General features: G+C 46.2%; 1 protein-coding gene across 1 annotated transcript in view; it reads left to right on the top strand.

Moving 5' to 3' along the window:
* Window positions 1–25,236, top strand: part of SDR16C5 (short chain dehydrogenase/reductase family 16C member 5) — a 60,518-nt gene extending 35,282 nt beyond the window's left edge. Inside the window, exons 5-7 of the mRNA XM_069957559.1 lie at window positions 17,771–17,915; window positions 20,405–20,530; window positions 24,358–25,236. Coding sequence (XP_069813660.1) covers window positions 17,771–17,915; window positions 20,405–20,530; window positions 24,358–24,451 — 365 coding nt within the window. The 3' untranslated portion in view covers window positions 24,452–25,236. The remainder of the gene's footprint in view (window positions 1–17,770; window positions 17,916–20,404; window positions 20,531–24,357) is intronic.
* The last annotated feature ends 642 nt before the right edge of the window (window positions 25,237–25,878 follow it).

The raw sequence follows: 25,878 nt of genomic DNA on the forward strand, positions 1-25,878 counted from the left end.
CTCTTTGGCCTCTTCGGCCTCTTCTTTCTCTTCGGCCTCTTCTTTCTCTTCGGCCTCTTCTTTCTCTTCGGCCTCTTCGGCCTCTTCTTTCTCTTCTTTCTCTTCGGCCTCTTCTTTCTCTTTGGCCTCTTCTTTCTCTTTGGCCTCTTCTTTCTCTTCTTTCTCTTTGGCCTCTTCTTTCTCTTCTTTCTCTTTGGCCTCTTCTTTCTCTTCTTTCTCTTTGGCCTCTTCTTTCTCTTCTTTCTCTTTGGCCTCTTCTTTCTCTTCTTTCTCTTTGGCCTCTTCTTTCTCTTCTTTCTCTTCGGCCTCTTCTTTCTCTTCTTTCTCTTCGGCCTCTTCTTTCTCTTCGGCCTCTTCTTTCTCTTCGGCCTCTTCTTTCTCTTTGGCCTCTTTCTCTTTGGCCTCTTCTTTCTCTTTGGCCTCTTCTTTCTCTTCTTTCTCTTTGGCCTCTTCTTTCTCTTCTTTCTCTTTGGCCTCTTCTTTCTCTTTGGCCTCTTCTTTCTCTTTGGCCTCTTCTTTCTCTTTGGCCTCTTCTTTCTCTTCTTTCTCTTTGGCCTCTTCTTTCTCTTCTTTCTCTTTGGCCTCTTCTTTCTCTTCTTTCTCTTTGGCCTCTTCTTTCTCTTCTTTCTCTTTGGCCTCTTCTTTCTCTTTGGCCTCTTCTTTCTCTTTGGCCTCTTCTTTCTCTTCTTTCTCTTTGGCCTCTTCTTTCTCTTCTTTCTCTTTGGCCTCTTCTTTCTCTTCTTTCTCTTTGGCCTCTTCTTTCTCTTCTTTCTCTTTGGCCTCTTCTTTCTCTTCTTTCTCTTTGGCCTCTTCTTTCTCTTCTTTCTCTTTGGCCTCTTCTTTCTCTTCTTTCTCTTTGGCCTCTTCTTTCTCTTCTTTCTCTTTGGCCTCTTCTTTCTCTTCTTTCTCTTTGGCCTCTTCTTTCTCTTCTTTCTCTTCGGCCTCTTCTTTCTCTTCTTTCTCTTTGGCCTCTTCTTTCTCTTCTTTCTCTTTGGCCTCTTCTTTCTCTTTGGCCTCTTCTTTCTCTTTGGCCTCTTCTTTCTCTTTGGCCTCTTCTTTCTCTTCTTTCTCTTTGGCCTCTTCTTTCTCTTCTTTCTCTTTGGCCTCTTCTTTCTCTTCTTTCTCTTTGGCCTCTTCTTTCTCTTCTTTCTCTTTGGCCTCTTCTTTCTCTTTGGCCTCTTCTTTCTCTTCTTTCTCTTTGGCCTCTTCTTTCTCTTCTTTCTCTTTGGCCTCTTCTTTCTCTTCTTTCTCTTTGGCCTCTTCTTTCTCTTCTTTCTCTTTGGCCTCTTCTTTCTCTTCTTTCTCTTTGGCCTCTTCTTTCTCTTCTTTCTCTTTGGCCTCTTCTTTCTCTTCTTTCTCTTTGGCCTCTTCTTTCTCTTCTTTCTCTTTGGCCTCTTCTTTCTCTTCTTTCTCTTTGGCCTCTTCTTTCTCTTCTTTCTCTTTGGCCTCTTCTTTCTCTTCTTTCTCTTCGGCCTCTTCTTTCTCTTCTTTCTCTTCGGCCTCTTCTTTCTCTTCGGCCTCTTCTTTCTCTTTTTTCTCTTCGGCCTCTTTTTTCTCTTTGGCCTCCTCTTTCTCTTTGGCCTCTTCGGCCTCTTTGGCCTCTTCTTTCTCTTTGGCCTCTTCTTTCTCTTTGGCCTCTTCTTTCTCTTCGGCCTCTTCTTTCTCTTCTTTCTCTTCGGCCTCTTTGGCCTCTTCTTTCTCTTTGGCCTCTTCGGCCTCTTCTTTCTCTTTGGCCTCTTCGGCCTCTTTGGCCTCTTCGGCCTCTTCTTTCTCTTTGGCCTCTTCGGCCTCTTCTTTCTCTTTGGCCTCTTCGGCCTCTTCTTTCTCTTTGGCCTCTTCGGCCTCTTCTTTCTCTTTGGCCTCTTCGGCCTCTTCTTTCTCTTCGGCCTCTTCTTTCTCTTCGGCCTCTTCTTTCTCTTCGGCCTCTTCTTTCTCTTCGGCCTCTTCTTTCTCTTCGGCCTCTTCTTTCTCTTCGGCCTCTTCTTTCTCTTCGGCCTCTTCTTTCTCTTCGGCCTCTTCTTTCTCTTTGGCCTCTTCTTTCTCTTTGGCCTCTTCTTTCTCTTCGGCCTCTTCTTTCTCTTTGGCCTCTTCTTTCTCTTCGGCCTCTTTGTCTTCGGCCTCTTCTTTCTCTTCTTTCTCTTCGGCCTCTTCTTTCTCTTCGGCCTCTTCGGCCTCTTCTTTCTCTTCGGCCTCTTCTTTCTCTTCGGCCTCTTCTTTCTCTTCGGCCTCTTCTTTCTCTTCGGCCTCTTCGGCCTCTTCTTTCTCTTCGGCCTCTTCTTTCTCTTCGGCCTCTTCTTTCTCTAAGGCCTCTTCTTTCTCTTCGGCCTCTTATTTCTCTTCGGCCTCTTCGGCCTCTTCTTTCTCTTCGGCCTCTTCTTTCTCTTCGGCCTCTTCGGCCTCTTCTTTCTCTTCGGCCTCTTCTTTCTCTTCGGCCTCTTCTTTCTCTTCGGCCTCTTCTTTCTCTTCGGCCTCTTCTTTCTCTTTGACCTCTTCTTTCTCTTTGACCTCTTCTTTCTCTTTGACCTCTTCTTTCTCTTCGGCCTCTTCTTTCTCTTCTTTCTCTTTGGCCTCTTCTTTCTCTTTGGCCTCTTCTTTCTCTTTGGCCTCTTCTTTCTCTTCGGCCTCTTCTTTCTCTTCGGCCTCTTCTTTCTCTTCGGCCTCTTCTTTCTCTTCGGCCTCTTCTTTCTCTTCGGCCTCTTCTGCCTCTTCTGCCTCTTCGGCCTCTTCTTTTTCTTCTTTCTCTTTGGCCTCTTCTTTCTCTTCGGCCTCTTCTTTCTCTTCGGCCTCTTCTTTCTCTTCGGCCTCTTCGGCCTCTTCGGCCTCTTCTTTCTCTTCGGCCTCTTCTTTCTCTTCGGCCTCTTCTTTCTCTTCGGCCTCTTCTTTCTCTTCGGCCTCTTCTTTCTCTTCGGCCTCTTCGGCCTCTTCTTTCTCTTCGGCCTCTTCGGCCTCTTCTTTCTCTTCGGCCTCTTCTTTCTCTTCGGCCTCTTCGGCCTCTTCTTTCTCTTTGGCCTCTTCTTTCTCTTTCGCCTCTTCTTTCTCTTTGGCCTCTTCTTTCTCTTCGGCCTCTTCGGCCTCTTCTTTCTCTTCGGCCTCTTCTTTCTCTTCGGCCTCTTCTTTCTCTTCGGCCTCTTCTTTCTCTTCGGCCTCTTCGGCCTCTTCTTTCTCTTCGGCCTCTTCTTTCTCTTCGGCCTCTTCGGCCTCTTCGGCCTCTTCTTTCTATTCGGCCTCTTCTTTCTCTTCGGCCTCTTCTTTCTCTTCGGCCTCTTCTTTCTCTTCGGCCTCTTCGGCCTCTTCTTTCTCTTCGGCCTCTTCTTTCTCTTCGGCCTCTTCGGCCTCTTCGGCCTCTTCTTTCTCTTCGGCCTCTTCTTTCTCTTCGGCCTCTTCTTTCTCTTCGGCCTCTTCTTTCTCTTCGGCCTCTTCTTTCTCTTCGGCCTCTTCTTTCTCTTCGGCCTCTTCTTTCTCTTCGGCCTCTTCTTTCTCTTCGGCCTCTTCGGCCTCTTCTTTCTCTTCTTTCTCTTCGGCCTCTTCTTTCTCTTCGGCCTCTTCTTTCTCTTCGGCCTCTTCTTTCTCTTCGGCCTCTTCGGCCTCTTCTTTCTCTTTGGCCTCTTCGGCCTCTTCTTTCTCTTTGGCCTCTTCGGCCTCTTCTTTCTCTTTGGCCTCTTCGGCCTCTTCTTTCTCTTTGGCCTCTTCGGCCTCTTCTTTCTCTTTGGCCTCTTCGGCCTCTTCTTTCTCTTTGGCCTCTTCGGCCTCTTCTTTCTCTTCGGCCTCTTCTTTCTCTTCGGCCTCTTCTTTCTCTTCTTTCTCTTCGGCCTCTTCTTTCTCTTCTTTCTCTTCGGCCTCTTCGGCCTCTTCTTTCTCTTTGGCCTCTTCGGCCTCTTCTTTCTCTTTGGCCTCTTCGGCCTCTTCTTTCTCTTTGGCCTCTTCGGCCTCTTCTTTCTCTTTTGCCTCTTCGGCCTCTTCTTTCTCTTCGGCCTCTTCGGCCTCTTCTTTCTCTTTGGCCTCTTCGGCCTCTTCTTTCTCTTTGGCCTCTTCGGCCTCTTCTTTCTCTTCGGCCTCTTCTTTCTCTTCGGCCTCTTCTTTCTCTTCGGCCTCTTCGACCTCTTCTTTCTCTTCGGCCTCTTCGACCTCTTCTTTCTCTTCGGCCTCTTCGACCTCTTCTTCTTTCTCTTCGGCCTCTTCGGCCTCTTCTTTCTCTTCGGCCTCTTCGGCCTCTTCTTTCTCTTCGGCCTCTTCGACCTCTTCTTCTTTCTCTTCGGCCTCTTCGGCCTCTTCTTTCTCTTCGGCCTCTTCGGCCTCTTCGGCCTCTTCTTTCTCTTCGGCCTCTTCGACCTCTTCTTCTTTCTCTTCGGCCTCTTCGGCCTCTTCTTTCTCTTCGGCCTCTTCTTTCTCTTCGGCCTCTTCTTTCTCTTCGGCCTCTTCTTTCTCTTCGGCCTCTTCGGCCTCTTCTTTCTCTTCTTTTTCTTCGGCCTCTTCTTTCTCTTCGGCCTCTTCGGCCTCTTCTTTCTCTTCTTTTTCTTCGGCCTCTTCTTTCTCTTTGGCCTCTTCGGCCTCTTCTTTCTCTTTGGCCTCTTCGGCCTCTTCTTTCTCTTTGGCCTCTTCGGCCTCTTCTTTCTCTTTGGCCTCTTCGGCCTCTTCTTTCTCTTCGGCCTCTTCGGCCTCTTCTTTCTCTTCGGCCTCTTCTTTCTCTTCGGCCTCTTCTTTCTCTTCGGCCTCTTCTTTCTCTTCGGCCTCTTCTTTCTCTTCGGCCTCTTCTTTCTCTTCGGCCTCTTCTTTCTCTTCGGCCTCTTCTTTCTCTTCGGCCTCTTCTTTCTCTTCTTTCTCTTTGGCCTCTTCTTTCTCTTTGGCCTCTTCTTTCTCTTCGGCCTCTTCTTTCTCTTCGGCCTCTTCTTTCTCTTCGGCCTCTTCTTTCTCTTCGGCCTCTTCTTTCTCTTCGGCCTCTTCTGCCTCTTCTGCCTCTTCGGCCTCTTCTTTTTCTTCTTTCTCTTTGGCCTCTTCTTTCTCTTCGGCCTCTTCTTTCTCTTCGGCCTCTTCTTTCTCTTCGGCCTCTTCTTTCTCTTCGGCCTCTTCGGCCTCTTCGGCCTCTTCTTTCTCTTCGGCCTCTTCTTTCTCTTCGGCCTCTTCTTTCTCTTCGGCCTCTTCTTTCTCTTCGGCCTCTTCTTTCTCTTCGGCCTCTTCGGCCTCTTCTTTCTCTTCGGCCTCTTCGGCCTCTTCTTTCTCTTCGGCCTCTTCGGCCTCTTCTTTCTCTTCGGCCTCTTCTTTCTCTTCGGCCTCTTCGGCCTCTTCTTTCTCTTTGGCCTCTTCTTTCTCTTTCGCCTCTTCTTTCTCTTTGGCCTCTTCTTTCTCTTCGGCCTCTTCGGCCTCTTCTTTCTCTTCGGCCTCTTCTTTCTCTTCGGCCTCTTCTTTCTCTTCGGCCTCTTCTTTCTCTTCGGCCTCTTCGGCCTCTTCTTTCTCTTCGGCCTCTTCTTTCTCTTCGGCCTCTTCGGCCTCTTCGGCCTCTTCTTTCTCTTCGGCCTCTTCTTTCTCTTCGGCCTCTTCTTTCTCTTCGGCCTCTTCTTTCTCTTCGGCCTCTTCTTTCTCTTCGGCCTCTTCTTTCTCTTCGGCCTCTTCTTTCTCTTCGGCCTCTTCTTTCTCTTCGGCCTCTTCGGCCTCTTCTTTCTCTTCTTTCTCTTCGGCCTCTTCTTTCTCTTCGGCCTCTTCTTTCTCTTCGGCCTCTTCGGCCTCTTCTTTCTCTTTGGCCTCTTCGGCCTCTTCTTTCTCTTTGGCCTCTTCGGCCTCTTCTTTCTCTTGGGCCTCTTCGGCCTCTTCTTTCTCTTTGGCCTCTTCGGCCTCTTCTTTCTCTTTGGCCTCTTCGGCCTCTTCTTTCTCTTTGGCCTCTTCGGCCTCTTCTTTCTCTTCGGCCTCTTCTTTCTCTTCGGCCTCTTCTTTCTCTTCTTTCTCTTCGGCCTCTTCTTTCTCTTCTTTCTCTTCGGCCTCTTCGGCCTCTTCTTTCTCTTTGGCCTCTTCGGCCTCTTCTTTCTCTTTGGCCTCTTCGGCCTCTTCTTTCTCTTTGGCCTCTTCGGCCTCTTCTTTCTCTTCGGCCTCTTCGGCCTCTTCTTTCTCTTCGGCCTCTTCGGCCTCTTCTTTCTCTTTGGCCTCTTCGGCCTCTTCTTTCTCTTTGGCCTCTTCGGCCTCTTCTTTCTCTTCGGCCTCTTCTTTCTCTTCGGCCTCTTCTTTCTCTTCGGCCTCTTCGACCTCTTCTTTCTCTTCGGCCTCTTCGACCTCTTCTTTCTCTTCGGCCTCTTCGACCTCTTCTTCTTTCTCTTCGGCCTCTTCGGCCTCTTCTTTCTCTTCGGCCTCTTCGGCCTCTTCTTTCTCTTCGGCCTCTTCGACCTCTTCTTCTTTCTCTTCGGCCTCTTCGGCCTCTTCTTTCTCTTCGGCCTCTTCGGCCTCTTCGGCCTCTTCTTTCTCTTCGGCCTCTTCGACCTCTTCTTCTTTCTCTTCGGCCTCTTCGGCCTCTTCTTTCTCTTCGGCCTCTTCTTTCTCTTCGGCCTCTTCTTTCTCTTCGGCCTCTTCTTTCTCTTCGGCCTCTTCGGCCTCTTCTTTCTCTTCTTTTTCTTCGGCCTCTTCTTTCTCTTCGGCCTCTTCGGCCTCTTCTTTCTCTTCTTTTTCTTCGGCCTCTTCTTTCTCTTTGGCCTCTTCGGCCTCTTCTTTCTCTTTGGCCTCTTCGGCCTCTTCTTTCTCTTTGGCCTCTTCGGCCTCTTCTTTCTCTTTGGCCTCTTCGGCCTCTTCTTTCTCTTCGGCCTCTTCGGCCTCTTCTTTCTCTTCGGCCTCTTCGGCCTCTTCTTTCTCTTCGGCCTCTTCTTTCTCTTCGGCCTCTTCTTTCTCTTCGGCCTCTTCTTTCTCTTCGGCCTCTTCTTTCTCTTCGGCCTCTTCTTTCTCTTCGGCCTCTTCTTTCTCTTCGGCCTCTTCTTTTTCTTCGGCCTCTTCTTTCTCTTCTTTCTCTTCGGCCTCTTCTTTCTCTTCGGCCTCTTCTTTCTCTTCGGCCTCTTCTTTCTCTTCGGCCTCTTCTTTCTCTTCGGCCTCTTCTTTCTCTTCGGCCTCTTCTTTCTCTTCGGCCTCTTCGGCCTCTTCTTTCTCTTCGGCCTCTTTTTTCTCTTCGGCCTCTTTTTTCTCTTCGGCCTCTTCTTTCTCTTTGGCCTCCTCTTTCTCTTTGGCCTCCTCTTTCTCTTTGGCCTCTTCGGCCTCTTTGGCCTCTTCTTTCTCTTTGGCCTCTTCTTTCTCTTTGGCCTCTTCTTTCTCTTTGGCCTCTTCTTTCTCTTTGGCCTCTTCTTTCTCTTTGGCCTCTTTGGCCTCTTCTTTCTCTTTGGCCTCTTCTTTCTCTTTGGCCTCTTTGGCCTCTTTGGCCTCTTTGGCCTCTTTGGCCTCTTCTTTCTCTTTGGCCTCTTCTTTCTCTTCGGCCTCTTCTTTCTCTTCGGCCTCTTCTTTCTCTTCGGCCTCTTCTTTCTCTTCTTTCTCTTCGGCCTCTTTGGCCTCTTCTTTCTCTTTGGCCTCTTCGGCCTCTTCTTTCTCTTTGGCCTCTTCGGCCTCTTCTTTCTCTTTGGCCTCTTCTTTCTCTTTGGCCTCTTCGGCCTCTTCTTTCTCTTTGGCCTCTTCTTTCTCTTTGGCCTCTTCGGCCTCTTCTTTCTCTTTGGCCTCTTCGGCCTCTTCTTTCTCTTTGGCCTCTTCGGCCTCTTCTTTCTCTTTGGCCTCTTCGGCCTCTTCTTTCTCTTCGGCCTCTTCTTTCTCTTCGGCCTCTTCTTTCTCTTCGGCCTCTTCTTTCTCTTCGGCCTCTTCTTTCTCTTCGGCCTCTTCTTTCTCTTCGGCCTCTTCGGCCTCTTCTTTCTCTTTGGCCTCTTCTTTCTCTTTGGCCTCTTCTTTCTCTTTGGCCTCTTCTTTCTCTTTGGCCTCTTCTTTCTCTTTGGCCTCTTCTTTCTCTTCTTTCTCTTTGGCCTCTTCTTTCTCTTCTTTCTCTTTGGCCTCTTCTTTCTCTTTGGCCTCTTCTTTCTCTTCTTTCTCTTTGGCCTCTTCGGCCTCTTCTTTCTCTTTGGCCTCTTCGGCCTCTTCTTTCTCTTTGGCCTCTTTGGCCTCTTCTTTCTCTTCGGCCTCTTCTTTCTCTTTGGCCTCTTCTTTCTCTTCGGCCTCTTCTTTCTCTTTGGCCTCTTCTTTCTCTTCGGCCTCTTCTTTCTCTTTGGCCTCTTCTTTCTCTTTGGCCTCTTCTTTCTCTTTGGCCTCTTTTTTCTCTTCGGCCTCTTCTGCCTCTTTGGCCTCTTTTTTCTCTTCGGCCTCTTCTGCCTCTTCGGCCTCTTCTTTCTCTTCGGCCTCTTCTTTCTCTTCGGCCTCTTCTTTTTCTTCGGCCTCTTCTTTCTCTTCTTTCTCTTCGGCCTCTTCTTTTTCTTCGGCCTCTTCTTTCTCTTCGGCCTCTTTTTTTTCTTCGGCCTCTTCTTTCTCTTCTTTCTCTTCGGCCTCTTCTTTTTCTTCGGCCTCTTCTTTCTCTTCTTTCTTTTCGGCCTTTTTCTTTCTCTTCGGCCTCTTCTTTCTCTTCAGCCTCTTCTTTCTCTTCGGCCTCTTCTTTCTCTTCGGCCTCTTCTTTCTCTTCGGCCTCTTCTTTCTCTTCTTTCTCTTCGGCCTCTTCTTTCTCTTCGGCCTCTTCTTTCTCTTCGGCCTCTTCTTTCTCTTCGGCCTCTTCTTTCTCTTCGGCCTCTTCTTTCTCTTCGGCCTCTTCTTTCTCTTCGGCCTCTTCTTTCTCTTCGGCCTCTTCTTTCTCTTCGGCCTCTTCTTTCTCTTCGGCCTCTTTGGCCTCTTTCTCTTTGGCCTCTTCTTTCTCTTTGGCCTCTTCTTTCTCTTCTTTCTCTTTGGCCTCTTCTTTCTCTTTGGCCTCTTCTTTCTCTTTGGCCTCTTCTTTCTCTTTGGCCTCTTCTTTCTCTTCTTTCTCTTTGGCCTCTTCTTTCTCTTCTTTCTCTTTGGCCTCTTCTTTCTCTTCTTTCTCTTCGGCCTCTTCTTTCTCTTTGGCCTCTTCTTTCTCTTCTTTCTCTTTGGCCTCTTCTTTCTCTTCTTTCTCTTTGGCCTCTTCTTTCTCTTCTTTCTCTTTGGCCTCTTCTTTCTCTTCTTTCTCTTTGGCCTCTTCTTTCTCTTCTTTCTCTTTGGCCTCTTCTTTCTCTTCTTTCTCTTTGGCCTCTTCTTTCTCTTCTTTCTCTTCGGCCTCTTCTTTCTCTTCGGCCTCTTCTTTCTCTTCGGCCTCTTCTTTCTCTTCGGCCTCTTCTTTCTCTTCTTTCTCTTTGGCCTCTTCTTTCTCTTCTTTCTCTTCGGCCTCTTCTTTCTCTTCTTTCTCTTTCTCTTCGGCCTCTTCTTTCTCTTCGGCCTCTTCTTTCTCTTCGGCCTCTTCTTTCTCTTCGGCCTCTTCTTTCTCTTCGGCCTCTTCTTTCTCTTCGGCCTCTTCTTTCTCTTCGGCCTCTTCTTTCTCTTCGGCCTCTTCGGCCTCTTTTTTCTCTTTGGCCTCCTCTTTCTCTTTGGCCTCTTCGGCCTCTTTGGCCTCTTCTTTCTCTTTGGCCTCTTCTTTCTCTTTGGCCTCTTCTTTCTCTTTGGCCTCTTCTTTCTCTTCTTTCTCTTTGGCCTCTTCTTTCTCTTTGGCCTCTTCTTTCTCTTCGGCCTCTTCTTTCTCTTCTTTCTCTTCGGCCTCTTTGGCCTCTTCTTTCTCTTTGGCCTCTTCGGCCTCTTCTTTCTCTTTGGCCTCTTCGGCCTCTTCTTTCTCTTTGGCCTCTTCGGCCTCTTCTTTCTCTTTGGCCTCTTCGGCCTCTTCTTTCTCTTTGGCCTCTTCGGCCTCTTCTTTCTCTTCGGCCTCTTCTTTCTCTTCGGCCTCTTCGGCCTCTTCTTTCTCTTCGGCCTCTTCGGCCTCTTCTTTCTCTTTGGCCTCTTCTTTCTCTTTGGCCTCTTCTTTCTCTTTGGCCTCTTCTTTCTCTTCTTTCTCTTTGGCCTCTTCTTTCTCTTTGGCCTCTTCTTTCTCTTTGGCCTCTTCTTTCTCTTCTTTCTCTTTGGCCTCTTCTTTCTCTTCTTTCTCTTTGGCCTCTTCTTTCTCTTCTTTCTCTTTGGCCTCTTCTTTCTCTTCTTTCTCTTTGGCCTCTTCTTTCTCTTCTTTCTCTTTGGCCTCTTCTTTCTCTTCTTTCTCTTTGGCCTCTTCTTTCTCTTCTTTCTCTTTGGCCTCTTCTTTCTCTTCTTTCTCTTTGGCCTCTTTCTCTTTGGCCTCTTCTTTCTCTTCTTTCTCTTTGGCCTCTTCTTTCTCTTCTTTCTCTTTGGCCTCTTCTTTCTCTTCTTTCTCTTCGGCCTCTTCTTTCTCTTCTTTCTCTTCGGCCTCTTCTTTCTCTTCGGCCTCTTCTTTCTCTTTGGCCTCTTTCTCTTTGGCCTCTTCTTTCTCTTTGGCCTCTTCTTTCTCTTCTTTCTCTTTGGCCTCTTCTTTCTCTTCTTTCTCTTTGGCCTCTTCTTTCTCTTTGGCCTCTTCTTTCTCTTTGGCCTCTTCTTTCTCTTCTTTCTCTTTGGCCTCTTCTTTCTCTTCTTTCTCTTTGGCCTCTTCTTTCTCTTCTTTCTCTTTGGCCTCTTCTTTCTCTTCTTTCTCTTTGGCCTCTTCTTTCTCTTCTTTCTCTTTGGCCTCTTCTTTCTCTTCTTTCTCTTTGGCCTCTTCTTTCTCTTCTTTCTCTTTGGCCTCTTCTTTCTCTTCTTTCTCTTTGGCCTCTTCTTTCTCTTCTTTCTCTTTGGCCTCTTCTTTCTCTTCGGCCTCTTCTTTCTCTTCGGCCTCTTCTTTCTCTTCGGCCTCTTCTTTCTCTTCGGCCTCTTCTTTCTCTTCGGCCTCTTCTTTCTCTTCGGCCTCTTCTTTCTCTTCGGCCTCTTCTTTCTCTTCGGCCTCTTCTTTCTCTTTTTTCTCTTCGGCCTCTTTTTTCTCTTTGGCCTCCTCTTTCTCTTTGGCCTCTTCGGCCTCTTTGGCCTCTTCTTTCTCTTTGGCCTCTTCTTTCTCTTTGGCCTCTTCTTTCTCTTTGGCCTCTTCTTTCTCTTCGGCCTCTTCTTTCTCTTCTTTCTCTTCGGCCTCTTTGGCCTCTTCTTTCTCTTCTTTCTCTTCGGCCTCTTCTTTCTCTTCGGCCTCTTCTTTCTCTTTGGCCTCTTCTTTCTCTTTGGCCTCTTCTTTCTCTTTGGCCTCTTCTTTCTCTTCTTTCTCTTTGGCCTCTTCTTTCTCTTCTTTCTCTTTGGCCTCTTCTTTCTCTTCTTTCTCTTTGGCCTCTTCTTTCTCTTCTTTCTCTTTGGACTCTTCTTTCTCTTCTTTCTCTTTGGCCTCTTCTTTCTCTTCTTTCTCTTTGGCCTCTTCTTTCTCTTCTTTCTCTTTGGCCTCTTCTTTCTCTTCTTTCTCTTTGGCCTCTTCTTTCTCTTCTTTCTCTTTGGCCTCTTCTTTCTCTTCTTTCTCTTTGGCCTCTTCTTTCTCTTCTTTCTCTTTGGCCTCTTCTTTCTCTTCTTTCTCTTTGGCCTCTTCTTTCTCTTCTTTCTCTTTGGCCTCTTCTTTCTCTTCTTTCTCTTCGGCCTCTTCTTTCTCTTCGGCCTCTTCTTTCTCTTTGGCCTCTTTCTCTTTGGCCTCTTCTTTCTCTTTGGCCTCTTCTTTCTCTTCTTTCTCTTTGGCCTCTTCTTTCTCTTCTTTCTCTTTGGCCTCTTCTTTCTCTTTGGCCTCTTCTTTCTCTTTGGCCTCTTCTTTCTCTTTGGCCTCTTCTTTCTCTTTGGCCTCTTCTTTCTCTTCGGCCTCTTCTTTCTCTTCGGCCTCTTCTTTCTCTTCGGCCTCTTCTTTCTCTTCGGCCTCTTCTTTCTCTTTGGCCTCTTCTTTCTCTTTGGCCTCTTCTTTCTCTTTGGCCTCTTCTTTCTCTTTGGCCTCTTCTTTCTCTTCTTTCTCTTTGGCCTCTTCTTTCTCTTCTTTCTCTTTGGCCTCTTCTTTCTCTTCTTTCTCTTTGGCCTCTTCTTTCTCTTCTTTCTCTTTGGCCTCTTCTTTCTCTTCTTTCTCTTTGGCCTCTTCTTTCTCTTCTTTCTCTTCGGCCTCTTCTTTCTCTTCGGCCTCTTCTTTCTCTTCGGCCTCTTCTTTCTCTTCGGCCTCTTCTTTCTCTTCGGCCTCTTCTTTCTCTTCGGCCTCTTCTTTCTCTTCGGCCTCTTCTTTCTCTTCGGCCTCTTCTTTCTCTTCGGCCTCTTTTTTCTCTTTGGCCTCCTCTTTCTCTTTGGCCTCTTCGGCCTCTTTGGCCTCTTCTTTCTCTTTGGCCTCTTCTTTCTCTTTGGCCTCTTCTTTCTCTTTGGCCTCTTCTTTCTCTTCTGCCTCTTCGGCCTCTTTGGCCTCTTCTTTCTCTTTGGCCTCTTCGGCCTCTTCTTTCTCTTTGGCCTCTTCGGCCTCTTCTTTCTCTTTGGCCTCTTCGGCCTCTTCTTTCTCTTTGGCCTCTTCGGCCTCTTCTTTCTCTTTGGCCTCTTCGGCCTCTTCTTTCTCTTTGGCCTCTTCGGCCTCTTCTTTCTCTTCGGCCTCTTCTTTCTCTTCGGCCTCTTCTTTCTCTTCGGCCTCTTCTTTCTCTTCGGCCTCTTCTTTCTCTTCGGCCTCTTCGGCCTCTTCTTTCTCTTCGGCCTCTTCGGCCTCTTCTTTCTCTTTGGCCTCTTCTTTCTCTTTGGCCTCTTCTTTCTCTTTGGCCTCTTCTTTCTCTTCTTTCTCTTTGGCCTCTTCGGCCTCTTCTTTCTCTTTGGCCTCTTCGGCCTCTTCTTTTTCTTTGGCCTCTTTGGCCTCTTCTTTCTCTTCGGCCTCTTCTTTCTCTTTGGCCTCTTCTTTCTCTTCGGCCTCTTCTTTCTCTTCGGCCTCTTCTTTCTCTTCGGCCTCTTCTTTCTCTTCGGCCTCTTCTGCCTCTTCGGCCTCTTCTTTCTCTTCGGCCTCTTCTTTTTCTTCGGCCTCTACTTTTTCTTCGGCCTCTACTTTTTCTTCGGCCTCTTCTTTCTCTTCGGCCTCTTCGGCCTCTTCTTTTTCTTCGGCCTCTTCTTTCTCTTCTTTCTCTTCGGCCTCTTCTTTCTCTTCGGCCTCTTCTTTCTCTTCGGCCTCTTCTTTCTCTTCGGCCTCTTCTTTCTCTTCTTTCTCTTCGGCCTCTTCTTTCTCTTCTTTCTCTTCGGCCTCTTCTTTCTCTTCGGCCTCTTCTTTCTCTTCGGCCTCTTCTTTCACTTCGGCCTCTTCTTTCTCTTCTTTCTCTTCGGCCTCTTCTTTCTCTTCGGCCTTTTTCTTTCTCTTCGGCCTCTTCTTTCTCTTCGGCCTCTTCTTTCTCTTCGGCCTCTTCTTTCTCTTCGGCCTCTTGTTTCTCTTCGGCCTCTTCTTTCTCTTCCTTCTCTTCTTTCTCTTCGGCCTTTTTCTTTCTCTTCGGCCTCTTCTTTCTCTTCGGCCTTTTTCTTTCTCTTCGGCCTTTTTCTTTCTCTTCGGCCTTTTTCTTTCTCTTCGGCCTTTTTCTTTCTCTTCGGCCTCTTCTTTCTCTTCGGCCTCTTCTTTCTCTTCGGCCTCTTCGGCCTCTTCGGCCTCTTCGGCCTCTTCTTTCTCTTCGGCCTCTTCTTTCTCTTCGGCCTCTTCTTTCTCTTCGGCCTCTTCTTTCTCTTCGGCCTCTTTTGCCTCTTCTTTCTCTTTGGCCTCTTCTTTCTCTTCGGCCTCTTCGGCCTCTTCTTTCTCTTTGGCCTCTTCTTTCTCTTTGGCCTCTTCTTTCTCTTCTTTCTCTTTGGCCTCTTCTTTCTCTTCTTTCTCTTTGGCCTCTTCTTTCTCTTCTTTCTCTTTGGCCTCTTCTTTCTCTTCTTTCTCTTTGGCCTCTTCTTTCTCTTCTTTCTCTTTGGCCTCTTCGGCCTCTTCTTTCTCTTTGGCCTCTTCTTTCTCTTTGGCCTCTTCTTTCTCTTCGGCCTCTTCTTTCTCTTCTTTCTCTTTGGCCTCTTCTTTCTCTTTGGCCTCTTCTTTCTCTTCTTTCTCTTTGGCCTCTTCTTTCTCTTCTTTCTCTTTGGCCTCTTCTTTCTCTTCTTTCTCTTTGGCCTCTTCTTTCTCTTCTTTCTCTTTGGCCTCTTCTTTCTCTTTGGCCTCTTCTTTCTCTTCTTTCTCTTCGGCCTCTTCTTTCTCTTTGGCCTCTTCTTTCTCTTCTTTCTCTTCGGCCTCTTCTTTCTCTTCGGCCTCTTCTTTCTCTTCGGCCTCTTCTTTCTCTTCTTTCTCTTTGGCCTCTTCTTTCTCTTCTTTCTCTTTGGCCTCTTCTTTCTCTTCTTTCTCTTTGGCCTCTTCTTTCTCTTCGGCCTCTTCTTTCTCTTTCTCTTCGGCCTCTTCTTTCTCTTCGGTCTCTTCGGCCTCTTCTTTCTCTTCGGTCTCTTCGGCCTCTTCTTTCTCTTCGGCCTCTTCGGCCTCTTCTTTCTCTTCGGCCTCTTCTTTCTCTTCTTTCTCTTCGGCCTCTTCTTTCTCTTCGGCCTCTTCTGCCTCTTCGGCCTCTTCTTTCTCTTCGGCCTCTTCTTTTTCTTCGGCCTCTTCTTTCTCTTCTTTCTCTTCGGCCTCTTCTTTTTCTTCGGCCTCTTCGGCCTCTTCTTTCTCTTCGGCCTCTTCTTTCTCTTCGGCCTCTTCGGCCTCTTCTTTCTCTTCGGCCTCCTCTTTCTCTTCTTTCTCTTCGGCCTCTTCTGCCTCTTCGGCCTCTTCTTTCTCTTCGGCCTCTTCTTTTTCTTCGGCCTCTACTTTTTCTTCGGCCTCTTCTTTCTCTTCTTTCTCTTCGGCCTCTTCTTTTTCTTCGGCCTCTTCTTTCTCTTCTTTCTCTTCGGCCTCTTTTTCTTCGGCCTCTTCTTTCTCTTCTTTCTCTTCGGCCTCTTCTTTCTCTTCGGCCTCTTCTTTCTCTTCGGCCTCTTCTTTCTCTTCTTTCTCTTCGGCCTCTTCTTTCTCTTCGGCCTCTTCTTTCTCTTCGGCCTCTTCTTTCACTTCGGCCTCTTCTTTCTCTTCTTTCTCTTCGGCCTCTTCTTTCTCTTCAGCCTCTTCTTTCTCTTCGGCCTTTTTCTTTCTCTTCGGCCTTTTTCTTTCTCTTCGGCCTTTTTCTTTCTCTTCGGCCTTTTTCTTTCTCTTCGGCCTCTTCTTTCTCTTCGGCCTTTTTCTTTCTCTTCGGCCTTTTTCTTTCTCTTCGGCCTCTTCTTTCTCTTCGGCCTCTTCTTTCTCTTCGGCCGCTTCTTTCTCTTCGGCCTCTTCTTTCTCTTCGGCCGCTTCTTTCTCTTCGGCCTCTTCTTTCTCTTCTTTCTCTTTCTCTTCGGCCTCTTCTTTCTCTTCGGCCTTTTTCTTTCTCTTCGGCCTTTTTCTTTCTCTTCGGCCTCTTCGGCCTCTTCTTTCTCTTCGGCCTTTTTCTTTCTCTTCGGCCTCTTCGGCCTCTTCTTTCTCTTCGGCCTTTTTCTTTCTCTTCGGCCTTTTTCTTTCTCTTCGGCCTCTTCTTTCTCTTCGGCCTCTTCTTTCTCTTCGGCCTCTTCTTTCTCTTCGGCCTCTTCTTTCTCTTCGGCCTCTTCGGCCTCTTCTTTCTCTTCGGCCTCTTCTTTCTCTTCGGCCTCTTCTTTCTCTTCTTTCTCTTCGGCCTCTTCTTTCTCTTCGGCCTCTTCTTTCTCTTCGGCCTCTTCTTTCTCTTCTTTCTCTTTTGCCTCTTCTTTCTCTTTGGCCTCTTCGGCCTCTTCTTTCTCTTCGGCCTCTTCGGCCTCTTCTTTCTCTTCGGCCTCTTCTTTCTCTTCGGCCTCTTCTTTCTCTTCTTTCTCTTCGGCCTCTTCTTTCTCTTCGGCCTCTTCTTTCTCTTCTTTCTCTTCGGCCTCTTCTTTCTCTTCGGCCTCTTCTTTCTCTTCGGCCTCTTCTTTCTCTTCGGCCTCTTCTTTCTCTTCGGCCTCTTCTTTCTCTTCGGCCTCTTCGGCCTCTTCTTTCTCTTCGGCCTCTTCTTTCTCTTCGGCCTCTTCTTTCTCTTCTTTCTCTTCGGCCTCTTCTTTCTCTTCGGCCTCTTCTTTCTCTTCGGCCTCTTCTTTCTCTTCTTTCTCTTTTGCCTCTTCTTTCTCTTTGGCCTCTTCGGCCTCTTCGGCCTCTTCTTTCTCTTCGGCCTCTTCTTTCTCTTCGGCCTCTTCTTTCTCTTCGGCCTCTTCTTTCTCTTCGGCCTCTTCGGCCTCTTCTTTCTCTTCGGCCTCTTCTTTCTCTTCGGCCTCTTCTTTCTCTTCGGCCTCTTCTTTCTCTTCGGACTCTTCTTTCTCTTCTTTCTCTTTTGCCTCTTCTTTCTCTTTGGCCTCTTCTTTCTCTTCGGCCTCTTCGGCCTCTTCTTTCTCTTTGGCCTCTTCTTTCTCTTCTTTCTCTTTGGCCTCTTCTTTCTCTTCGGCCTCTTTGGCCTCTTCTTTCTCTTTGGCCTCTTCTTTCTCTTTGGCCTCTTCTTCTTTCTCTTTGGCCTCTTCTTCTTTCTCTTCGGCCTCTTCTTTCTCTTCGGCCTCTTCTTTCTCTTCGGCCTCTTCTTTCTCTTCGGCCTCTTCTTTCTCTTCGGCCTCTTCTTTCTCTTCGGCCTCTTCGGCCTCTTCTTTCTCTTCGGCCTCTTCGGCCTCTTCGGCCTCTTCTTTCTCTTCGGCCTCTTCTTTCTCTTCGGCCTCTTCTTTCTCTTCGGCCTCTTCTTTCTCTTCGGCCTCTTCTTTCTCTTCGGCCTCTTCGGCCTCTTCTTTCTCTTCGGCCTCTTCTTTCTCTTCGGCCTCTTCTTTCTCTTCGGCCTCTTCTTTCTCTCCGGCCTCTTCTTTCTCTCCGGCCTCTTCTTTCTCTTCGGCCTCCTCTTTCTCTTCGGCCTCTTCGGCCTCTTCTTTCTCTTCGGCCTCTTCTTTCTCTTCGGCCTCTTCTTTCTCTTCGGCCTCTTCTTTCTCTTCGGCCTCTTCTTTCTCTTCGGCCTCTTCGGCCTCTTCTTTCTCTTCGGCCTCTTCTTTCTCTTCGGCCTCTTCGGCCTCTTCTTTCTCTTCGGCCTCTTCGGCCTCTTCTTTCTCTTCGGCCTCCTCTTTCTCTTCGGCCTCTTCTTTCTCTTTCTCTTCGGCCTCTTCTTTCTCTTCGGCCTCCTCTTTCTCTTCGGTCTCTTCGGCCTCTTCTTTCTCTTCGGCCTCTTCGGCCTCTTCTTTCTCTTCGGCCTCTTCGGCCTCTTCTTTCTCTTCGGCCTCTTCGGCCTCTTCTTTCTCTTCGGCCTCCTCTTTCTCTTCGGCCTCTTCTTTCTCTTCGGTCTCTTCGGCCTCTTCTTTCTCTTCGGTCTCTTCGGCCTCTTCTTTCTCTTCGGTCTCTTCGGCCTCTTCTTTCTCTTCGGCCTCTTCTTTCTCTTCGGCCTCTTCGGCCTCTTCTTTCTCTTCGGCCTCTTCGGCCTCTTCTTTCTCTTCGGCCTCTTCTTTCTCTTCTTTCTCTTCGGCCTCTTCGGCCTCTTCTTTCTCTTCGGCCTCTTCTTTCTCTTCGGCCTCTTCTTTCTCTTCGGCCTCTTCTTTCTCTTCGGCCTCTTCTTTCTCAGTCTTCCACTTCGGCCTCTTTGTTTTCCTCTTTCTCCTCTTTGTCTCATCTCAGCTAATTATATTGGTTACTTTAATGAATCATTTATTTTTTTTTTTGAAGTCTTTATGATTACTGATGGTGCAGTCAGCTTATAGAACACCAATGGGATCAGTTTTTGGAGTTTTTCTTTCTGTGCCCAAATCTTTTATCTCTTACTTTAAAAAATGTTGGTGTTAAATCAATATATTTTTTTTCTTCCAGATTACTGTGCTAGTAAGTTTGCAGCCATTGGATTTGCAGAATCTGTTGGTCTTGAAATGTTTGCTCTGAACAAGACCGGAGTTAAGACCACCATAGTTTGTCCATATTTTATAAACACTGGAATGTTCGATGGATGTTCAACCAAGTACGTATTCTAGAAATAAGTACAGCAATATTCTAACATTAGCTTTTGAAATGTGGGCTACTTTCAGTAGGTAGCACCATAGAGCAAGTAATCTTCCTCTTGGATGAGAGCTACATAATAAATTATAATAGTCTTGCCAATTTCAAAAGGCTGAAGGCAGAAATGTGTGTGTGTGTGTGTGTGTGTGTGTGTGTGTGTGTATATATATATATATATATATATATATATCTCCTGTGCTATCACTTTCTAGGGAATAAAATGAGAATCATACATCTAAAGGGTGAAAAACCTGTTTTGGTCATAGGATGATCATGCAGGTGCACCACAGTTTGTTCCCTTGGCAGAGCGCCCTTTAAAGCAGCCAGGCAATTGTGTATTTGTCACATGACCAAGACCGGTTCTTAGCTGCTCAAAGTAAACAGTAAAAGTTCCTCTACAGTAAGTGAAAGGAGAGCTCTTAACCCCTTAACCCCTCACATAGTTTGTGATTTTACTTTTTGAATAGCTGTAGGACAAGTTGCAGTGGTGCATTTTGCAGGGAGTTAAATGGGGGGGGGGAGTAGCTCTGCCATTTTCTTCTTTCTTTTTTACTGTGTGAGCTATAACCTTTTCTATTGGTAAATATGATTATAGCCAAATTTGTACATTTTTAAAAGAAAAACCTCTATCGTGTTGGGCCTCTTGGTGCTGAGACCCCACCTGTTAGCCAGAGTGGTGCAGGAGATGAGCTCCACAGACTTATGACTTATAATCCATCTCCACCAGGGAGTGAAGAATGTTGCTTTGCACGTCACTCACCTATTAAACAGCACTACGACCCCCAACCGATCAAAATTTTCACTTGTCAAATGATTCTGTAAATGACAGTAACACCTTACAAATCCCAAGCAAAGAATGCACAGTACAGTAGAATTTGGCAGAAGTTTCCATTGCACTATGAACAATTTTAATTTTCATAAACTGGAAAATCTTTACAAGTCGGGGTTACACCCTTTATACTTATAGTGAATACTGAACACTCTGCCTCTTCTAGATCTGCCTCATGATGGAATGCCACACCAACTTCCTATTAGCATACATACATAAGCAGCATGAAAAAAAACATGAAAGACCAGCTCAACTGTGCCATTGTTATCTGGGCGTCACGGAATTACAGCCATGTCAGCTTTCCTTGTGCACTTGTCAAACAATATCCAGCGCTACTCTATAACTATAGGAAATAGGTTCTCTGCAGTTAACCATTTGTTTAAAAAAAAAAAACCACACTATCCGATTCAGGTGTTTTAATAAATTTCTAGTGTGTAAAATGTTCTTTTTTTTAGGAAGTGTCTACAATAGAATAAAAAATACAAAAAGTGAAAACACAATGAAAAAAATTAAAAATAAATTTATATATATATATATTTATTAGATAAACACCCCAACTTACAATGTCTGGTTTCACCCCCAAATGGCAACAACTATAATGAATAGAGATGAGCGCATATACTTGGTCAAGTATACCTGTTTGCTTGAGTATCAGGGAATTCGATACTCTGACATGTTTGGTGGCTAGAATTAGCTTGGCCGGCTGCATCAGGTGACCTGGGTGTATGTAGACCCAGGTCACCTGATGCTCAATTCACTTGCCTTCTCTTAGTTGACAGGGAGAGCTGCTGGAGCAGGGACAGAGGTAGTGTTGGGTTGTAAGCCATAGTTTTAATAGATAGGTGACACACTGTAACATGAAAAAAGAAAAACTATATTACATATAATATACCAGTATTATATGGTATACAGATAGTGGTACACTGTGCTGGTATATAGCTAGTATATACATCAGTTTTATATAGTGCTACAGTTTGTGTTATTGGAGCACGTAGTAGGAGTACTAGCATTGATCCACAACTACCCAAAAGCGCTTTTTAGGACTAGTGATATCCCTGTGTGACACAGAAGAAAAATAATAATCTGACATGGAGTATAGTATACCAGTATTAGATGGTCTACTCAGACTGATAGTGGTACAGTATACAGCTAGTACAGCTAATACAGCAGCCTTAGATGCATCCATGCGTGCTCCCCCTGCTGTTCCCCTTCCATTTCTGTGGTGTTTCTATCACTTTCTGGTAGACCAGACACCCTCCCCTCTGCTGAGTAGGAGGTCCTGAAAAAATGCTCTAATCTCGCATTGACTTTAATGGGGTTTTGCGTTTGAGTATTGAAAAATACTTGACATTAAAGCGAGCATAATAACTAAACAGTGAGACTTCAGGTTTTATATTTTCACAGCAGGTGATCAGCCTGGTTGCTATGGGCAGTACACCCAGCTCAAGTCTGTGCCAGTTCTGTATATGAGGCCATTTTGTTTTTTAATGCACCAAACTCTGTATTTGCTTATTTTGTCCATTGTTAATGTAAGCTATAGACTTTCTATGTATTGTGTAAACTAGGAGAAAATATCTTTATGCATGGAGAATTCTCATCTCTATCTTCTTCTGTCCTTCCAGATGGCCAAGGTTTATGCCAATTTTAGACCCAGATTACGCGAGCAAGAAGATTGTTGATGCCATCCTAAAGGAACAAGTGTACTTGGTGATGCCTCGCAGTCTCTACATTATGTTCGGGTTAAAAAAGTGAGTCCAGGATTTATAATCATACTCAAGATAACAGGAGAAAAAGATAACAGAAATAATATATAACATTTAAAATGGTTTACTGTATTTTGCAGTGTATAAGACGATCCCCAACTTTTCCAGTTAAAAAATAGAGTTTGGGATATACTCGCTGTATAAGACTACCCCTCTTCCAACACACACCAAATAAAAAACATCAGAAAGCAGCAAGATCTGAGAGGCAGAGAAGGAGATACAGTAAGGGTGGGTTCACACTACCGAATTCTCGCGGATAAACTCCGCGGAATTCCGCAGTATGTCCGCGCTCACGGCCGCGCGCCTTTCCGCCGGCTCCATAGACACCATTCTATGGGCTGGCGTATTCCGCTATAGCGGAATACGCCGGCCCATAGAATGGTGTCTATGGAGCCGGCGGAAAGGCGCGCGGCCGTGCGTGCGGACAGCCGACGGAATTCCACGGAGTTTATCCGCGAGAATTCCGTAGTGTGTATCCTACCAGTATTAGGGTGGGTTCAAGGGCAGGCCAGATGGGTGAAAGAGGTGTGCTTTTCTGGGCACAGTGCCACTCTACCATATCATTTTTTTTCCCCCATACCCTGGACGCCTGCAGCATGCTCTGCCCTTTATAAGTTCACTGCATACAGTGGGGATGCAAGCATTCATGAGCTTCCCCCACCATATGCGGTGACTGCAGATTCTCCACTCCAGTTTCGAAGTTTTTCAGCACCTGCCCTATAAGACATATAAGCCCTATAAGACTGGCATTCAAGATGACCCCTGACCCTTGAGAACCGGAAGATGCTGTACATATACACTGGTAATGTGATCGTGAACAAGGATATGTTGGTTATCTGTTGACAATGGCCTCTGTTAGGCTAGGTTTTTCCTATTTTTTGTGTACATTTAAAAAAGTAAGTCAATGGAAAACAGATTCTGCAGTATGGCATACATCATTATCCATTTTTTCCCCCCTTTAACCTGTTAACGACACAGGAGGAGTATATTCATCCTGCCGTCATTAGGGGAAGCAGAGCGGGTTCACAGTGTGGGCCCCTCTCTGCAGCACACAGATTCTGGCTGCTATCAGCAGCAGGGGGCTGTTTGTATTAGCTGGTGCGGCCGATCACTGCTCCCGGCTAATTAGCCATTTCAATGCAGCTGTCAAAGCTGACAGCTGCATTTAAATGGCTTGTCTCCCCTATCCCTGGTGTCTAGTAGGGGGATCCGTTCCTCTTACTGCAGGCATGTCCAAAGTCCGGCCCGCGGGCCATTTGCGGCCCGCGTTCCGAACTTTTACGGCCCCCAGGTATCCAGCAGCAGCAGATACCTTGCGGCTTTGCCGCTGCCGCTCTAGTGCACGCCACTCTAGTGCATGGAAAAGGAAAGCCGAAATCTCGCGATGTCCGAGATTTCGGCTTTCCTTTTTCGTGCACTAGAGTACTGAGTACTGACATCTCGGACATCGCAAGATTTCGGCTTTCCGAGATTTCAGTACTGAGTACTGACGGTGATCCGGCCAGCTGGAGATCTCGCACGTTGTGAGTTCTAGGGCTGGAGATTCTTACAACTCCTCAGAGGTCAAGGAGGCTGATGACCTCAGCTTAGTTATATATAACTTATATAAATAATATATATTAAAAGTTCCAATGCCACCCTACTCTTCCAGAAGGGTTAGACCAGCAGGGTCCTCGAACAAAAAATTTCTGCAGCCATACATAGGTAGTGGTAGTCTCTGAAGAGGAGTTGGCTACTGTAGGCAAGGAAAAGCAGGGCTATACACTCACGATACATAAAGGGAGCATATAGGAATCTGTGGTAGCAAGCTGTCATACCCTTCATTAACCCCTGACTGCCTTTCACTGTGCTATAATTCCATTATCTGATGTGCGACTATTTCACAGCTTGCTATTATCTGCCTGTGTTATAAAGCATATAGCATGTAGCATGTAAAATAGTCGGCCCTCGCACATGTTCACTTCATCAAATTTGGCACTCTTCGAAAAAAGTTTGGACATGCCTGTCTTACTGTGTCGGGCCTCAGCATCGTACCAATGCTGATCCCAGCTCGGCCATCAAATAAAATAAGTTACATATGATTGTAATCGTACCAACTTGAGTAACATACATAACATTCCAATTTTACCATGGGACGAACGGTAACACGAAACCCCTCAAAATAAAAAGAATTGCACTTTTTTTTTTTTCAGTTTCACTGCACAAATTTTTTTTTCCTGTTTTCACAGCATATTTTATGGTGATATTAAGTCTGTCATTGCAAACTATAAGCGCTAAGGCCTTTTAAACACAAGAAGGACAAAATGAAAGCACAAAAATGAAAATTGACTTGGTCCTTAAGGGGTTAAATGTACACATTAAAAAAAACAGCAAAAACGCATTGTGAACCTAGCCTTAGGTGCTGCGGATCCAGTGCCTGTTTAACCCAATGAGAATACATACTCGTAGCGGGATTGACATCCCGCTGCGTGTATGTAAGTTACCCCCCGCCGGCCGGAGCATACATAACCACCTCCCCACTCCGGCTTGCTTCAGGAGTTTCTGGCGTCTGCTTGTCCCGCTCAGCCAATCAGTATGCTGCCCTGCTGCAGCCACTGATTGGCTGAGTGGGATGTCCAGCTTAGAACCCCCGAAGCAAGCCAGAGCGTGGAGCAGGTTAACTTAAATACACGCAGCGGGTATAAAATCCGCTGTGGTTCCGGTGTGTGTGTGAAGGCACCCTTAAAAAAGGGTCTTTTTTTGCCCCCCCCCCCCCCCCCCCGGTAGCCTGTGGCATGTATACTTACAGAAGATGATCTGTGTCCCGCGGCGTAACTCTGGTCCCGTCCTGCGGTGCCGTTCAAATCCGGCGTGCGCTCACTTCCGCCGGCTGCTGTCAGTCCTCTGCTCTGTCCTGTCATTATATGCCGGAAGTCACTCGCTTCCATGCATTCTCTATGGAAGCGCGTGGCTTCCGGCGTTCAAATTACAAGGCCGAGAAGAGGAGTCACAGCGCCAGCGGAAGTGAGCGCGCGTCTGATTTGTACGGCAACATGGGACACCGATCATCTTCTGTAAGTATACATGCCACAGGCTACCGGGGGGCCCAAAAAAAAAAAAAAGTTAACTGCTTCTTTAAGGTGGCTGGGATGATACATTAGGTAGTAGGGCCCAGATTTTTCAAAGGGTTTAAAATATACATTGGCATAAACTGCCCATAGCAACCAATCACAGCTCAGCTTTCATTTCACCAGAGCTGAAAGCTGAGCTGTGATTGGTTGCTATGGGCAGCTTATACCAGTGTATATTTTACACCCTTTGATAAATCTCCCCTAAGTGTCCAATTCATTTTTGAAGTTTTGTGGAAACAGGAAGAATGGGGCAAGTGTAAGGATCAAGGGGCAAATAGTGATGGCTAGATGACTGGGCCGGAGCATCTGTAGGATGTGCTAGAGAACGAGTCCAAACAACATATGATGGAGAAGCTGAGTTGATGTATGTTGTATATCATCCCACCCACACAGGATGATTGACAGACTTCTTTGTATGCTCATACAGTCATACAGGGAAAGCTATCAATCATTCTGTGGGCACAGTAGTCAGGACTCCCAATGTTTCTCTTAGGAGTCCATTCCTTATCATATAAACCTAAATATAACAGAGCCTAGCTTCTCTGCCCCTATCATATACTGTTTTCAGACGGTACCATAGGTCAAGTGACATGTTCTCTTTAATTTTGTAGCTGATCAGCATATATACCAATCTAGTAATCTCTGCTTTCATGGATATGTAACACAGGCATCTTTTTATACCTCTTTCTTTTTCTCTTTTAGTATGGTATCTGCAAAACTGGGAGTTGTACTTGGGGACTACTTAGGAGCATTTCATTTCATGGATCATTTCAAGGGCCGAGTAAAGAAGGATTGAAGTGAGCCTGCACACCTACCAACATTAAGATGACCTGTCAATGTATTACTATTTGCAGTAATGTGTAATACCTAAAAAAAAAAAAAAGTTTCAAAAATTTCATTTTATGCAATAAAACGTAACTGCCTTTTTTTTTATATATATATATATATATATATATGTTGCATCAAATCTTATTTGTCACTAGGGACGTACCTGTTTAATTCAATGGGGTATTTAAGCCCACGACACCTATCTACAGGATAGATCAGAAGTGTGTGATCACTCTGAGACTCCTGGTAATCTTAAGAATTTCTTGTTGGAATGGAAAGACAATAGTGTAGTACACGTGCACTGCCACCCATTCATTGTCTGTGGGAGGCCCCAGAGATGGCAGAATGTCACTCATAGAGGGCCAGTCAATCTGGGACCCCTTGTTGGAATGGAAGGGCAAGTGTACATGTGCACTGCCACGTATCCACTGTCTGCGGGAGCTGCCAGAGATGGCAGAATATGGCACTCGGTTATCTCTGGCACCTCTCACAGACAGTAAATAGATTGAATGTATGACTAACTCCAACAGGAGACTCTGGACCCATTCTCAAGGTGGCCAAGGGTCTTAGTGGTTGCTCCCACACACACACACAATCAGACCAGTATATCTTCTCCTGTGGATTGGTGATGGGTGTTATAGGCTGGAATACCCCTTTTAATAAGATCTCAGCACTGTTCTAATTTCTCTAATACAAAGATACACCGGCACATGTAACACTTTATATTCACCAGTAAAGATTTTTGGTATTGTTTTGTTGTGTTCATGTATTTCTTTGTGTTTTTTTAATATACATTACACTACTTAGTTGAGTTAAAGCTATAACACACAGCCTTTTACACGGGCTGATTATTATGCAAAAAATTGTTAACTTATTCATGTGTAAGTGATAATCTTCTAGTGTAAAAGTGGCAGCAATCAAACGGCGATCAAAAATTTGTAAAAATCGTTGTTAGTCATTCTCGAAATTTTCAGTGTAAACACTCATCGTTCACAGGATATAGATACAAAGGCAATTACGTTCAAAGTATATACGAACGCGATTACAATCGTACTTACGGTCGTATTTACGCATTTTCATAGTGTATCTTTGTTTAAAAGAAAAAAAATCATCGCCATTTGTTCGCTAAACAAGACCCTAAGCCATTTTTTTGTATGCGTACAATAGGGTCCCTAAGGGCCGTATTTTACAGCTTGATTTCTCCTCGTTCCCCGCTCACTGTCTGTGCTATTACATGCACCAACAGCGAATGGGGAGGAGCCGGGGGGAGTGCAGGGAGCTGCAGGAGGGTCTGCCCGGACTATCCTTAGATGGCCCATTGAAATCCCATTACATAGTGAACTCCCGCGCCTCATTGATCTCAGGCATAAACCATGATTCAAATCTACACCTGCT

Source organism: Dendropsophus ebraccatus, chromosome 2, assembly GCF_027789765.1.
Source record: "Dendropsophus ebraccatus isolate aDenEbr1 chromosome 2, aDenEbr1.pat, whole genome shotgun sequence".
Lineage (NCBI taxonomy): Eukaryota > Metazoa > Chordata > Amphibia > Anura > Hylidae > Dendropsophus > Dendropsophus ebraccatus.